General features: G+C 37.2%; 6 protein-coding genes across 6 annotated transcripts; 4 read left to right on the top strand and 2 right to left on the bottom strand. All coding sequences in view use genetic code 12, as the record gives it.

Annotated features, from left to right (window-relative positions):
- Nucleotides 1-647: 647 nt before the first annotated feature.
- Nucleotides 648-947, bottom strand: ELC1 (elongin C; the record flags this gene model as incomplete). Its single annotated transcript, XM_049326775.1, has 1 exon — nucleotides 648-947. The coding sequence occupies one exon, from the start codon at nucleotides 945-947 to the stop codon at nucleotides 648-650; it is 300 nt and encodes a 99-aa protein (XP_049182090.1).
- Nucleotides 948-1179: 232 nt separating this feature from the next.
- On the top strand, nucleotides 1180-4053 carry VPS16 (tethering complex subunit; the record flags this gene model as incomplete). The annotated part of the gene is made up of 1 exon (XM_049326774.1): nucleotides 1180-4053. One exon carries the CDS (start codon nucleotides 1180-1182, stop codon nucleotides 4051-4053), a length of 2874 nt encoding a protein of 957 aa, XP_049182089.1.
- Nucleotides 4054-4702: 649 nt separating this feature from the next.
- NOP4 (mRNA-binding ribosome biosynthesis protein) lies at nucleotides 4703-7105 on the top strand (the record flags this gene model as incomplete). Its single annotated transcript, XM_049326773.1, has 1 exon — nucleotides 4703-7105. The coding sequence occupies one exon, from the start codon at nucleotides 4703-4705 to the stop codon at nucleotides 7103-7105; it is 2403 nt and encodes an 800-aa protein (XP_049182088.1).
- A 641-nt stretch (nucleotides 7106-7746) lies between these two features.
- Nucleotides 7747-8694, bottom strand: SIT4 (type 2A-related serine/threonine-protein phosphatase; the record flags this gene model as incomplete). The annotated part of the gene is made up of 1 exon (XM_049326772.1): nucleotides 7747-8694. The coding sequence occupies one exon, from the start codon at nucleotides 8692-8694 to the stop codon at nucleotides 7747-7749; it is 948 nt and encodes a 315-aa protein (XP_049182087.1).
- A 797-nt stretch (nucleotides 8695-9491) lies between these two features.
- On the top strand, nucleotides 9492-10979 carry KGF56_000822 (mitochondrial 37S ribosomal protein bS18m; the record flags this gene model as incomplete). Its single annotated transcript, XM_049326771.1, has 2 exons — nucleotides 9492-10054; nucleotides 10748-10979. 2 exons carry the CDS (start codon nucleotides 9492-9494, stop codon nucleotides 10977-10979), a joined length of 795 nt encoding a protein of 264 aa, XP_049182086.1.
- A 2120-nt stretch (nucleotides 10980-13099) lies between these two features.
- On the top strand, nucleotides 13100-15277 carry KGF56_000821 (uncharacterized protein; the record flags this gene model as incomplete). Its single annotated transcript, XM_049326770.1, has 1 exon — nucleotides 13100-15277. One exon carries the CDS (start codon nucleotides 13100-13102, stop codon nucleotides 15275-15277), a length of 2178 nt encoding a protein of 725 aa, XP_049182085.1.
- Nucleotides 15278-15509: the final 232 nt, after the last annotated feature.

Below are 15509 nucleotides of genomic sequence, written 5' to 3'. Positions count from 1 at the left end.
CTCTACATAGACTATCGAGCAGGTCTATTACATACTCTCTCTACATAGACTATCTCGCTCTGCTCGATAGTCTATTGGGTACTCTCTCGATATCTTCTTTCTCTTCTCTCTATCTACTAGACTAGTCTCTCTTTAGTCTCTATCTACTCTTTCTCTATCGACTACTCACTTTCTCTCTACTTACTCTTCTCTATCGATTAGTCTCTCTCTATCCAGCAAGGCGAGAAAACAACACTATTCTACTCTCTCAATATACTACGAGCGCAGCTCCATAGTATATATATAACTCTCTCTATATACACTCTATAGACTAGTCTCTTTCTCTTTCACTAGTCTCTATCCACTTCTTCTCTATCGACTAGACAACTAGACTCGCTTCTCTCTACTCGTTCTCTCTCTACTCTTTCTTTCTCTATCAACTGCTCTCTTTCTCTATCGACTGCTCTCTTTCTCTATCAACTGCTCTCTTTCTCTACTGCTCTCTTTCTCTATCAACTGCTCTCTTTCTCTACTGCTCTCTTTCTCTATCAACTGCTCTCTTTCTCTACTGCTCTCTTTCTCTATCAACTGCTCTCTCTCTCAACTGCTCTCTCTCTCAACTGCTCTCCTTCTCTATCGACTAGACTCGTTTCACTCGTCTAGTTTCTTCATATATCTAAATAATCAGCTTTAACTAGCAACTCCAACGCTAGATGCGTAGGTATATGAAACTCTGGGATATTTCCACTCTCAACTTGATCCCTATACTTGAAATGATAATACAAATACTCAGTTATACACTCTAATATATCGCCATCCATATCTAGATCTATTTTTCCAGTTTTCCCTTCTTCAAATCCTTGTGAATTTCTCAAGACAGATGATATTGACGCAACTTCTTTGGGTATAATGAACTTGAACTTGTCTGACGATACAAGAGTAACATACTCTGTATCTGACGCCAACATCTTACTAGATCACCTCTATCCTTTTCCTTCTACCTTCTACCTTCTACCTTCTACCTTTCCCTTGTAGAGCGAGAATTTGATAGAGAAAAGTAAAAATGCAAAATAGAAAACAAAGCAAAGAAGAGATTCTTTTTGGGGAGGGGGCTAATAGAAGGCATTATGTTCATTCTATGGTATTTCAGCTGAACCAAATTTCAACCAGATTTAACCAATTTAGACTTGCTCCTTCAAGATGCCCATTAACCCAAGTTTCAACTGGCTGCGATTACAAAACGTATACTACGATATCCGAACTTGCTATAGCCCCTTAACATGGTCAATTGACAATTTATATGCAAGCTATAGGGTCGCATCTTCACCAAATTGCACACTCATTGCCATTGCCTCAAAAGCTGTACCCTTCCCAAACTTGGTGGAGATATATAACCCAAGCGGTACCAAAATATGGTCGGTGGTGTATAATGGCACGGTAAATGACCACATTTACGGCTTTTATTTCTATAACGAGGACTTGGTGCTTGTGTTGAGTAATGGTAAATATAGGTATTATCAGGATTTCGTGGGCAATTTCAACGAGTTTTCTTTAATTGCAAACACAGATACTGTTTTACTCGACGATTTATCGGAAAGTAGACAAGGTGCAAACGACGAAATCAATATTGACGATATTCATATCTCAGCCCGGAAAATAACCAATTTGGAAAATAATGAAACAGAGGAAATAAACAATATCTTGGAAGTACAGCTCTTTGGCAAGTACTTGGTCACCCGGTTCGAAAATAAAATAATTATTACTGACCTAGACAGTAATCAGAATTATCAATTAAACATTCTCAAACTTGCAGCTCTCGATATTTATACAACTGCAATTTTCTTTGAAAAGGATAAATCTGAAAATGGAAATGAATTCGAAATCAAGAATGGAGGCTCAAGTGGAAATGAAAACTTGCTATTATACTTGGCTTATAAAAACACAATTATAGTAATCAAAGTTGATTTGGGTTTGTCCAACTTTGATACAACAGATCAAAAACTAACCGATGGTCCGTTTGTTGGCATTGCCGTTTCCCCAACCGGCCGCTTACTTTCATTGCATAATAGCTCTCTGAAAAAGATTTTTGTCGTTAGTAATGCTTTTGATCAGATCTTGTTGGAATACAATACAGCAAACGAATCAAGCTCTCCGTATCAAGTTGAATGGTGTGGCAATGATGCAATAGTGCTCTCGCTAAAAGATGAGGTAAAATTGATTGGGCCAGGTCAACAATCCATCTCATTTTTTTATGACTTGAGCGAGGAAGATGATGATTTTGACTTGGATAACTTGTTGCTGATAAGAGACTCTCCAAGAAATGATTCATTATACACTGTGCCTATTTTGCAATCTGCAATGGATGGTCTTTGGCTTACAACAAGTACCAAAGTGCAATTTTTAAGCCGTGTTCCTGAAAAATCGTTGGAAATGTATCAAATAGGATCTCATAACCCAAGCGCCATACTTGCCGATTGTGTAGATAAGTTTATTCTGAATGCATCAAAAGCCAATGCAAATATTTCATTATTAAAAAACGACAATGTGTTGACTACAGCTATTGATGATTGCTTAGAGGTTGCATTAGAAGAATTCGATGTGGCACGCCAGAAACGAGCTTTACGCGCGGTATCCTTTGGTAAAATCTACGAAGAGGATAACTACGATGCTGATCGATACTTGGCTGTCTTGAGCACTGTTAAAGTTTTGAATCAGTTAAGAAGTCCTGAATTAGGGATATTTCTCACTTATAAAGAGATTGAAGCAATTGGTTGGGAAAGCGTGGTTAAAATGCTACTCAGAAGAAATCAACACTACTTGGCATTGAAAATCATTAAAGAACTTGAACTCACTGACCTCATTCTGTTGGTGTATGTACATTGGTGTTGTTACAAAATCCGTAAAGAACTAGACATTTCAGACTTTGACTTGTATAAAATCATTACACGCAAGTTGTTGTCATTCTCAAAAGACGGCACAAACTATATATCGGTAGATAGGATCTGCGATATAGCACGTGAAGAAGGAAGAGCTGTATTAAGCAAGTTGATAAACAACTTGGAGCCATCTATCAGTAAGAAGGTTAAAAAGTTGGTTGATCTTGAGGAGGTGGAATTGGCATTAATCAAATCATTCCAATCTGGAGACTACGACTTGTGTTTATTAATGTTGTCACAATTGCAGGATACTCTTACTGTATCTGAATTTTTCAAAATACTTAATCAAAATGTTGCCAAATTTGAAAATGAAGAACACACGGGTTTGGATGTTGATATAGATATCAAAACTGAACTTTTTCAAGTGAGAGGAGAGGTTGTTGGCCATACGTGGCTGAACTCATTAGGTAAATTGAATCCTAAGCTCATGGAGCGATTTTTGGAACATGAAGATAAAGTAGATGAGCTTAATTTACTCAAGTTGAAAGAGTTCAAAAAAGCAAACCCAGATCCAGAGGGCGAAGAGTATTACAACGAATATAAGAGCCTTCTCAAAAAGTGTTTAAAGAAATCCTCACAAACAGTAATACAAAAGGCACTTCAACGAGAATTGAGTATTTTAGAACTTCAGAGGAGACTAGAGAAAACATACCTTGCTAATTTCTATAACGAAAACTCGCCATTAACCATTATTGAAAGACTTGTCAAGATGAATCAGATAAAATCAGCTAGTAAAATTGTTAAAGAGTTATCGGTATCTCAAGAAAAGTATTGGTTCCTTGTTCTTAAAACATATTCGCAATCTCATGAATTCGATAGGCTATATGAATTTGCATTTGGCTCACTCGATTCTACAACAGGTAAATCGCCTATTGGATTTGAACCATTTGTTGAGGCAGGTTTCGAGTATGATGCTCCAAAAGAACATATATCGGCATATATCAGCAATTCAGTGAAATACAAATATGATGAAAAGATCAACTTGTATATCAAGAACGAAGACTATGATTCTGCTGCTCAAGAAGCTGTTAAGAATAAAGATATCGACATTTTGAAAAGTTTACAGCAAAAAGTTCCTAGCACGGATACACATGCTAATCGTGTTATCAGGAACAGTATAAGAAAACTAGGTTATTAAAAGTATTCTTGCGAGAAAGAAAGAAAGGAAAAGAAAAGAAGATTGTTGTGCTCTCCCTCTATGTTTTTATATGATTTTTGAAAGTATGAACCACATATAGCGGTATTGAAAAAAATTTGTTTTCAAAAATTTTTGACTCAGTTTTAAACCAAATATTATAATATAGTATACAATTCAATGGAGTTAATCGTAACCTACTAAACTATTTTGTTCTCTTAACATTGCCCTATACAAAAACATATACCCTTACCTCCGACTAGATCCCTCCGTGATAGCTTGATTATGAAAGTTTTAACATCCTGTGTGTATAGAATGTCAAGTCTATATGAATTAAAAGAAATAAAAAAAATAAAAAAAAAATTCCTCCGGAGGAGATTTGAACTCCCGACCACAAGATTGCGGAACTATTTCATATTACAGTCTCATGCTCTAAACCAACTGAGCTACCAGAGGATTTCATATTGTAAAAAAATTGTTTGAACAAATAAGTTATAAAAGTCCATATCACGTGATAAAACCTTACAACTTTTTTTTTTTTTTCTCTTCCAGTTCTCTGCGATGCGATGCGATGCTCATCTCATCTCATCTCTCAAAAAAGTATTTTTGTATCAGACAAACCATAATTATAGACAGTCAAAAATATTCAAAAATGGTTGACGTCGAGAAGGCGGTACTAGACACTTCTACTACTGCGGTAACTGAAGTGCTACCAGCAGCAGCAGCAGCAGCAGCAGCAACGAAACAACTGAGACAAGTTAACGACGATGGTTTGGATCATAAAACATTATTTGTACGTTCGATCCCACCAGAAGCTACATCTGAACAATTGTCGGAGTTTTTTTCCCAATTTGTACCGGTAAAACATGCAGTTATAGTCACAGATGAAAATAAACAGAGTCGTGGTTTTGGGTTTGTTACATTTACTGAGGATGAAGATGCATTGACTGCTTTGGTTGAGTCGAGGAAATCCACATTTCAAGATAATCGTTTACGAGTGGATATTGCAAAGAGGAGAGAACGGCAAGATAAGGGTGCTAGTAGTAGTAGTGGTAGTAGTGGTGGTGGTGATGGATTATACAGGGAACGTACAAAGCGGGAACCGGTAGAGAAGAGAAGAGCAAGGTTAATAATCCGAAATATGCCTTGGAGCTGTAAAAAACCTGAAGAATTAAAGAAAATTTTCAACAAGTATGGGGCTGTTTTTGATGCTTATATACCTAAAAAGAAAGGAGGCCAATTGTGCGGGTTTGCATTTGTTGTTATGAAAAAAGTTGCTGCTGCGGAAAGAGCAGTACAGGAGTGTAAAGGCTTGAAAATTGATGGTAGAGAAGTTACTGTTGATTTTGCTGTGGAAAAATCAAAGTGGGAAAAGATGAAAGAAGAGAAGGAAGATGATGAAAAGAAATTGGATGAGAATGTGAATTCTGATGAAGAGGATGAAGCAGAGGGAGGATTACGTGATGCAAATGCAGAGGAAGAAGAGGAAGAAGAAGAAGAAGAAGAAGAAGAAGAAAATGATGATGACAAAGAGGATAAGAAAAAAGAAAAAGAAGAGGAAGAAGAAGATTTCAACAAATTGAACGAAATAAACTCTGATGACGAAGTGGACATCGAAGAAGATGTTGAGATTAAGATTGACAGCGACAATGAAGACGACGACGGCAACGACGAAGAAGATCAAGAGGAGAAAGAAAAAACAAGGAAAAAAAGTAATAAACAAGAAGCATACGGTATATTTGTACGTAATATACCGTATGATGCTGACGAGGAATCATTAAAAAAACACTTTGAATTTTTTGGACCCGTCAAATATGCACTTCCTGTGATTGATAAAGAAACGGGATTATCAAAAGGTTCAGCATTTGTTGCTTTTAAAGAGCAAGATGCATACAATGACTGTCTTGAGAATGCACCTTTGAATTCCGGGGCCACTTCTTTTTTGATTGCCGATGATGTTTCTCCTCAATACGTTTACCAGGGTCGTATCCTATCCATTGCTTCAGCTGTTGATAGGCAATCAGCACACCGATTAGCAGAAAGGAACTCGTTTAAAAGGAAACAGGAATTGGGTAAAGCACCTGGTGAAAAGGATAAACGAAATTTGTATTTACTAAATGAGGGTAGAATTACCGAGAACTCCAAGTTAGCTCAGTTTATTTCAAAGACGGATTTAGAGTTGAGGGACAAATCATACAAATTACGTGTTCAACAATTAAACAAAAATCCAACTTTGCATTTATCGTTAACAAGGTTAGCTATAAGAAACTTACCTCGTGCAATGAATTCGAAAGCTCTCAAGGCCTTGGGAAGAAAAGCAGTAGTGCAATTTGCCACTGAAGTCAAGGAGGGTAAACGTCAACCATTATCCAAGGAAGAAGTTTCAAGGTCAAACAAGCTGAAAAAGGAAGTACTAGACAAAATCGAAGAAAAACCTAAAAATTCCAAGCATAAGGGCGTGGTTAAACAAGCCAAAGTGATTATGGAAGTTAAAGGTTCAGGAGAAGCTGGTCGTAGTAGAGGATACGGGTTTATCGAATTCAGAGATCACAAAGCCGCGTTACAAGGATTAAGGTGGTTAAATGCACATGAAGTTAGTAATGCTGAGATATTAGAAGGCTTGACTGACAATGAAAAGAAAACGGTTAAATTGGAAGGCCTTGGTAAGAGAAGGTTAATTGCTGAATTTGCTGTTGAAAATGCCCAAGTTGTTAGAAGAAGAAGGGAGAAAGAAATAATGAGCAGACAGCCAAGTAATAAAAACGAAAAAGAAGAAGAAGATGGCGAATCGAAGAAGAGAAAGAGATACAGACAAGATGGCAAAGAGGAGGAGGAAGACTCTATTAAACCATCATCAAAGAAACAAAAGAAAAAGGCAAGCATGGAAAAGGGTAGTAAGTCAAGGGAACAAAAGAAAAAAGGAGGCCTGGAAAAGGGTAGTAAGTCAAGGGAACAAAAGCCCGCTGTTTCAAAAGTGACCAATAAATCAGGTCTTTCAGACAACATCAAGCTGATAATAGGTCAAAAGAGAAAGAGAAGAAAAGGTAAAAAATAAGTTTACTAAAGTCACTTTATTAAAAAGAAAAAGGTTTTATTAAAATCAAGTAGTACATCCTACATAATACAATTTTTATAAATTAAGAAAAATCATTGCATCTATATCGTAAACGTTGTCATTAAAAAAAAAAACCGGGATTACTAAGTAAAAATCAGCGGACTGTAAAAAGGTCTAGTGTTTACCGCCTGTTCCCCACCTCCCCCTTCTCCTCTGCCTTCATCATCATCATCATCATCATCATTATCTCCTCCTCTGCTAGCTGACATGGACACTATACTTTGTAACTTGTTACAACACTATCGAGCAGAGCGAGATAGTGTAAATCTCCTCCTCTAAGTGTAAATTTCCTCCTCTGAGTGTAAATCTCCTCCTCTAAGTGTAAATTTCCTCCTCTGAGTGTAAATCTCCTCCTCTAAGTGTAAATTTCCTCCTCTGAGTGTAAATCTCCTCCTCTAAGTGTAAATTTCCTCCTCTGAGTGTAAATCTCCTCCTCTGAGTGTAAATCTCCTCCTCTGCTAGCTGTTACCAACACTATCTGTTACCAACACTGTCTCGCTCTGCTCAATAGTGTCGATGGGCTCAATAGTGTCGATGGGCTCGATAGTGTCGATCTCCTCCTCCTCCTTCTAAATCTTCAATTATAAAAAATAATCACTTCTTTGCAGTTTTGTAGTATTGCTATTCTTTATAGTCAAGTCTCCATCTTGAACAGCGCTAAAAATTTTGAAATTTGGCTCTAAATCTTCATCAATTTGCATAACACTGGCAACATTACCACATCTATAACAGTAGTTTGGTGCGGACCACACAGTCACGACATCTTTCTCCTTAAAATGATATCGGAACCCTTCCATAACTAGTTGATGAGCTCTTGCAATCAATTGTAAATCATTAATATGGTTGAATTCTCTTGATACTTTTGAGCCAAATAACCAGCCTGCACCACGAGGTGACACTGCCCAAGTATCAACGTTATCAGGATCAGACCACACCAAGTCGCAGAAACCACCTTCATGAGGAACTTCTTGAGCTCGGGATAAGACTCTAATTTGATCTAACATTCTAATTTCGGGAGACAATCCACCATGAACACAAAGAATCTTGCCATCAATTATAGCTGCCAAAGTTAGGAAATCAAATACTTGGCAACAGTATTTCCATACTGTACTTGAGCCGTACTTTGTTAGACACTCTTCGTAGAATCCATAAACTTGGGTAATTTGACGTGATTCGTGGTTTCCTCGTACCAAAGTGATTCGATGAGGATACTTGACTTTTAAAACCATCAACAATGTAAATGTTTCTAATGAAAAATAGCCTCTGTCGACATAGTCACCCAAGAAAATATAGTTTGTTTGATGATCATCGCTCGGCAAACCACCAGAGATTCTGAATAGTTCTAGCAAATCGTGAAATTGTCCATGTATATCGCCACATACTGTTACTGGTGATTGGACGGGCTGAATATTTGACTCTTCCATCAATAATTCTTTAACAAGCTCACATAATTGTTTCATCTCTGATTCAGTTAGGGCTATACATTTTTTAATCTGCTCTAACCATTGATCTGGACCTCGTTCCCCCATATTAAATCACTTGAATAAAAAATGTATATGTATGAAAAATTTTTTTTGATACTACTGGCTAGTTTGTAAGATGCCACTTTGTCTGTATTGCCACTTTGTCTGTATTGCCACTTTGCCTATATTGCTTAGATTTTAGTGTGGGTTTTTCCAGTAATTATAAAGATATACATATATGGGTATATATATATGAGTGTGACTTTCTTATATACATCTGCACTACTGTAATTAGTCGCTGGAACCGAAAAATGAGCAACTAATAAAAATTAAAGAATGTGAACAAATTTGTAAATGAACAAAGATTGCAAATGAAAAAGATGTTACTGAGTAATATATTCACTCTATATAGTACAAGTGAAGTTGAAGAGGGCAATTACTATTGGGGAGAAGGGAAAAAACAATTTTTTTTTTTTCGCTTCTTTGTTTTCTTTCGTGAAACGAGAATAAAAACTTTGCCAGGATTAAGCCAATGAGTCGCAGTCTCTATTTAATGAGTCGAGAGTAATCTCTATTTTAGTAGTAGGTAAGATTCCTCTCCAAACAATTGACATGTTAGAAAGAGAGAAACTTTTTTTTTCCCACTTGATCGTGTATGTGTTCAAAATGAGATGAACATCCATACATCCATACTAAGAAAACACAGTAGACAATAATTTTTCACTCGAAAAAAGACTCAATTAATTAAAGAGCTGGAACTGAAGTAGCTGTTAATAGTGAGCTGCCGAGAATAGAGCTGCTGAGAATAGAGCTGCCGAGTTAGAACTGCCAAGTTAGAACTGTTGAGTTAGGGGTGAGTTGCAATGACGGTCATATCAAGAGTTTTACGTGGTAGGATCCACTTCACACGTAGTCTATTTACACAATCTCCCAAAAACAATAATGTCGATGCTTCCAAAATCAAGCAACTAAAGAGTAAAGAAAACTGGGGCGCTTCTGAGGCTAACAATTCAGACAAGCAAGCAAAATCTTCAGTGCAAACAAACATTACGGCGAATTTATCCGAAATGACAAAGACTTTAACTTCAGGAGAGCCACCAGTTTACATAGCCAATTCCCTTTCGAGAAGATTCCTCGTTGGAAGTAAATATAATCCTTTTGATTTCAGCTTGAATCGAGTTCGAATGGAAAGAAAAGCATTCCAGTTACGAAAGGTTCAAGTGGAAGATCCGTTTGCAAAAAGCGGAATAAATGCCAAAAACTTATATTTGATGCCCGAGATCTTGTCTCGATTTTTAACTTCAACAGGACAAATATTGCCTCGTGATAAAACAGGGTGTTCCGCTGAAAACCAAAAGAAGCTCACCGCTGCTATACGAACAGCTAGAAATTTGGGATTGTTGTCTTCTAAGCATAGACATTATAGGTACTTGCCCGTGAGGAATATATAGAGAACAACACTATCGAGCGGAGCGAGATAGTGTTGTAACAAGCTACTGAGTGCTGCTCCACTATCGAGCAACACTATCGAGCGACACCATCGAGCGACACTATCGAGCGACACTATCGAGCGACACTATCGAGCGACACTATCGAGCAGAGCGAGATAGTGTTGTAACAAGCTACAAAGTGTTGCTCCACTATCGAGCAACACCATCAAGCAGAGCGTGATAGTGTTGTAACAAGCTACTGAGTGCTGCTCCACTATCGAACGACACTGTCGTCGCTCGATAGTGTCGTCGCTCGATGGTAATGTTGGAAAGAAAAAAATATTGTATATAAATGAATGCAACCAAAACCATTTACTGACGACCAAGATCCTTCATTGCTTTCCAACCACTCTTTTCTTCCATACCTCTTCTTTCCTACTGTATAATTATATAGCCAATTGAATGTAACGAAATTGTTCAGCCTTACTTTACCGCCTGGTGCCAAGGTCTAGCCAGGACACTACCCCCACATTTTTTAGTATTTTTCTTTCTCAATGACTTTTGCTCATGAGCTTTCAAAAAAAAACCCCCCTCTCTTCCCGAAATAAATCTCACCACTATTGCAAAAGGCAATTGAACGATTTTAAAAGAAAAGGAAGAAAAGAAACAATGTTATCAAGAGCTGTTAGACCAAATTTAATGGGAAGATTCTTCTCAACATCAAGAGTTGTTTTAATGGATGGTCAAAATATCGGAAGAGATTCATTCTCAGAAAAGGAAAAAGCACAAGAAAATGTTTGGATTAAAAAGCATGAAGAAGACCAATTGAAAAGATTGAAAGCTCAATTGGAGAAACAGAAGGACACCATTGCTAAATTAGAGGAGGAGATCAAAACCACCAACAACAATAAGAGCAAATAAGCCGAGAAGAAGAAGAAGAAGAAGAAGAAAGAATAAAAGAGAAGGGACAGTATCCTAGATTGCTAAAATGAAGTGATGTTGACTTATTCGTTATAACTTGTATAGGATTTAGGATAAGTATTAGTTTATATTCAATTATGAATCTATATATTCATTTGACAAATTTTGTGGCAAACATTAAGTAACAGCTTTGGATACAAATCAAATCAAGTGTTACTTCAAAGTATCATACTTGTGCGTTTTCTTTCCAGGTATTACTTCTAAGCATTACGCATAGATATTACTTTTAGGTGTTATTCTCAAGTATTACTTCTTGTGCGATTTCGAGATATCACTTTTAGGTGTTATCCTTGAATATTACTTCTTGTGCGATTTCGAGATATCACTTTTAGGTGTTATCCTTGAATATTACTTCTTTGTGCGTTTTCGAGCTTTGTGAGAGGTTAATCAATGGAAGACCAATCAAATTCATTCAAGAGGAAAGATGTTACTAGATTGTCGCACAAAAGTAGAGTGTAAGAGAACAGCGCAGGAGAGCAGTACGGTGGAAGAGAGCAGGGGAAGAGACCAGAGGTGCAGAGCTAGATGAGCAGAGTTAGAGGAGCAGAGCTAGATGAGCAGAGTTAGATGAGCAGAGTTAGAGGAGCAGAGTTAGAGGAGCAGAGCCAGTGGACGAGAGCAGCATAGTATCACAAATTTATTGCAATGGGGTAATGGAAAGGTATTGAATTAAAATAGTCTACTAAATAAAGACTATATTTTCCCTAGTCCAAATAAAAAAGCTAGTTTGCATATTTGTCGAGGACACGAGATACAAAAAGTAAACTTGATTCTGATTTGCTCCTAGACTATTGAGTAAAGCGAGATAGTCTACTCTCTCTACTCTCTCTACTCTCTACTCTCTACTCTCTCTACTCTCTACTCTCTACTCTCTCTACTCTCTACTCTCTCTACTCTCTCTACTCTCTACTCTCTCTACTCTCTACTCTCTCTACTCTCTCTACTCTCTACTCTCTCTACTCTCTACTCTCTCTACTCTCTCTACTCTCTACTCTCTCTACTCTCTACTCTCTCTACTCTCTCTACTCTCTACTCTCTCTACTCTCTACTCTCTCTACTCTCTACCCCTACTCTCTACACTCTTCTCTACCCTCTATCTACTCTCTATGGACTAGACTCGCTTCTCTCTCTTTCTTCTCTCTCTTTCTTCTCTCTCCTCTGTCTCCTCTCTCTTTCTTCTCTCTCTTTCTTCTCTCTCCTCTGTCTCCTCTCTCTACTCTCTATAAAAACATATAAAAAGTATACTTGATTCTGATTTGATCCTTAGTCTCAGGTCTCGCTTCACATTACACACACTTGCATTAAACTCTTGTTATCTCGCAAATAATCTGTCAAATACAAGGGAAAAAATAAAAAGCCTATAGTGGAACAATATGATGGAACATCTCCAAAACGACAAAAGGACAAGAGTAGGAGACAAAAACAAGAACAAGAATAAGAACAAGAACAAGAACAAGAGACAAGAACAAGAACAAGAACAAGAATAAGAATAAGAACAAGAGACGAGAGACGAGAGCCCTAGAGTCCTAGAGCTTAGGGTATGCAGGGGAAACTGATAAACACTAATAACAATGTACATTGGCTTCTTCTCTTTAAAGATGTTCTTATTCATCTCTATGCACGAGAGAAATCAATAATTACCGATTTTTATCCCCCTTGAAACTCTGTAATCTATGTATGATGATGACTTTTGTATATATATTTATACCTCGGCCATTTCTCAGCTTCTATTACATACATTGTTTGCTTCATGTTTGTACAATTCTCACCATGCGGCGTGAGCCGTTTTCGGAGACAAATACGGAAATTATTAATTTTTCACTATATTACTCGATTTAGAAGTCTAATCTAAATCACAGCCTGAACTAACATATCAGTTGAGCAACATAGATTTACAGTTTTGCTAAACTATTAGCATTATATATATTGAAAATTCGATATTATAATCATTTAAAACACTTTTGTAAACATACTCACATACATACACATATGTATATATATATATATAGAGCCTTTTTTCCTCTTTACTTGGATTAGCTTCATCTTATCCCTAATACGTAATGGTACTCAATATCTTTTCAAAGAAACATCTGTTTTTGTTACCGGGAGATGGACAAACTTTGAGGCAAGATGAGCTACAGCTAGAAGAACTAGAACAAAAGCAATGGCAGGAGCTACAGCTACAAGAACAAGAACAAGAACAAGAGCCAGTGCAAGTGCATAACATCTACAAACCAAAATCGTCCCCCGATTTGACTAAGGGAGTAGCATATATCTCACCAAGAATTGTTTTGCCAGGATCGTTCGAGGCCAGTACATCAACTGGCTCGTCCCCAAAAAGACACGCTTCACCAGTCGACGAGATAAATATAAAGCAATTGTTAATCAGTAGTGATCACTACAACAGCTCAGCATATAGCGAGCAAAGAGAAAGAAGGATACAAAGTAGTAAAAGAAGAAACAGAAAAGCAGCAGTGGCTGTTGCACCAAAAAGAGGAATAAAGTATAAAACAAACAATAGTACAATACTATCTAAAGATTCTACAATTTTACACTCAAGAAGTACAAATCTAAACGAAACACCATTAAATAATAGAAGAAGTGGGAAAGCTGTAACTGATAAAAAGAATAAACGTTCATCTAATCGAACTAGAATTGTAAATAAATCAACCATCCAAAACCCTAATGATACAGTTGAGACTAGCCAACCACAAAATCAACAATTGCCTTATCCTATAAATGACGATATTATTAGTGTTTTGGCTAGAACAGTAAATGATGAAGATGAGGATAGAATTACACAAAAGGCTCCTAAGAACATTCAAGCGGTAAAACATTTCTGTGCCAACGGACCGCAAGAACAATCTAGTGGGAGAGTTACTTTATCTCCTACATCCTTGCAACATTCGCATCCTTCCCCCATGGTTTTATCCAATTCATTTTGTTTTGAAAACCACGAGACCGTTGGTTTAAGAACTTTGTCTTCACAACAACTCACCATTAATAATAATAATAATAACAACAACAACAACAACAATAATAATAATAATAATAGTGCTTGTCAAGACAACCAGCCGTTTGGTAGAGCAGAAGCAGTGGCATGTATTTTGGAAAGAACTGGTAGCACTGCGCAGAGTAGTACAAGGAACAAGAGACGCCAGTCTCCTCAAATTCGCAATCTGTCAACAGATGGAGGTGCTAATAGTAGCACTAATAGTAGTAGTAGTGGTAGTAGTAGTAGGAGGAGGCAAGAAATGAGGGATCAAGAAAGAAGAAGGTCAGACTTGAGAATACCATTACCACAAACCACTAATATGGAAATAACAGAGACTCATACCATTACTTCTCATCAGTCACCTTCTTCTTCTTCTTCATCTTCCCCACCACAACCTCCTCGCACGTCCGTTTCTAGTCAAACACGAGATGCAATTATTGCACGATTAAACCAACCGATTCAGTTATCACAATTTTCTGTTGGAACAATACATCATGAAGAACCTCCTCCTCCATTGGATGAATATGCACAATCATTTCATCTCAACATCGACATGGAAAATTCTCCACCATATAAAGAAAAACTTCATAAAAATTTTGATTTAATTTCGTTTGATCCTAGATATAGCATCCCCATATTACGTGTCAACAACAAACTAGTAAAAACACCACGAAATCTTCGCCAGACGATTCGTAAACTAGTGAAATTGAAATGCATACCTCGAGGCATTGATGTTTGGAAAATAAACAAAATTGACGAAGTGGACTTTCATAATATCTTGCCTAGTTTACTTTTAGATGTTGAGCAATTTGGTCGAGCTGGAATTAATGAAGCGATTGCTACTTCTGTCGCCACTTCGCGGGCGTTGGTTGAGGCCAGAAGAGAAGAAAGAAGAATACAGTATGAATTGGAGATTCAGCAAGCATTGGCTATCTCCATGGAGGAACAAAGTCAACAACAATTGTTTAGGGGGTTTAGATATAATAGAGCAACAACAGAGGAGCTTGAAGAAGGACCAGGAGAGGTTGAAGAAAACGAAAGGGACGAATTTATTAATGTTGATGATGCCATACAGTTATGGCGGGAGCAGCAGCGACAACAACAACAACAACAAAACCGAGAATCATCACATGGTCACCGCTACCAGCTGCAATTTGTGCCTTCATATATCTCTGAATATTTCGACTGTTTTTTACATGGACATGCGGGATCTTCTGCTTCTTCGTACATGACTGCATATTGAAACATGATAATTTGGCTCATGCAAACCGGATTTGTGTCAATTGGGCTAATATGTGTTAATTGTGTTAAACTAAAAGGACCTAATCTAACCGAGTGCTCTACCAAGTCTCCTTGACATCCAACATCATAAGTTGGATTCAATACTTTTTGATAAGACCTTAAAGTGCAGATAGATTTTTACTATTTGGCATTCTAGTGGATCTACTTGTTTTTTTTTTATAAGTTTTGTTTTT

Source organism: Candida oxycetoniae (genome assembly GCF_023343755.2).
Source record: "Candida oxycetoniae strain CBS 10844 chromosome Unknown scaffold5, whole genome shotgun sequence".
NCBI classification, from domain to species: Eukaryota; Fungi; Ascomycota; class Pichiomycetes; order Serinales; family Debaryomycetaceae; genus Lodderomyces; species Lodderomyces oxycetoniae.
The sequence above is the reverse complement of the archived record's forward strand: the minus strand, read 5'-3'. Positions and strand labels throughout refer to the sequence as shown.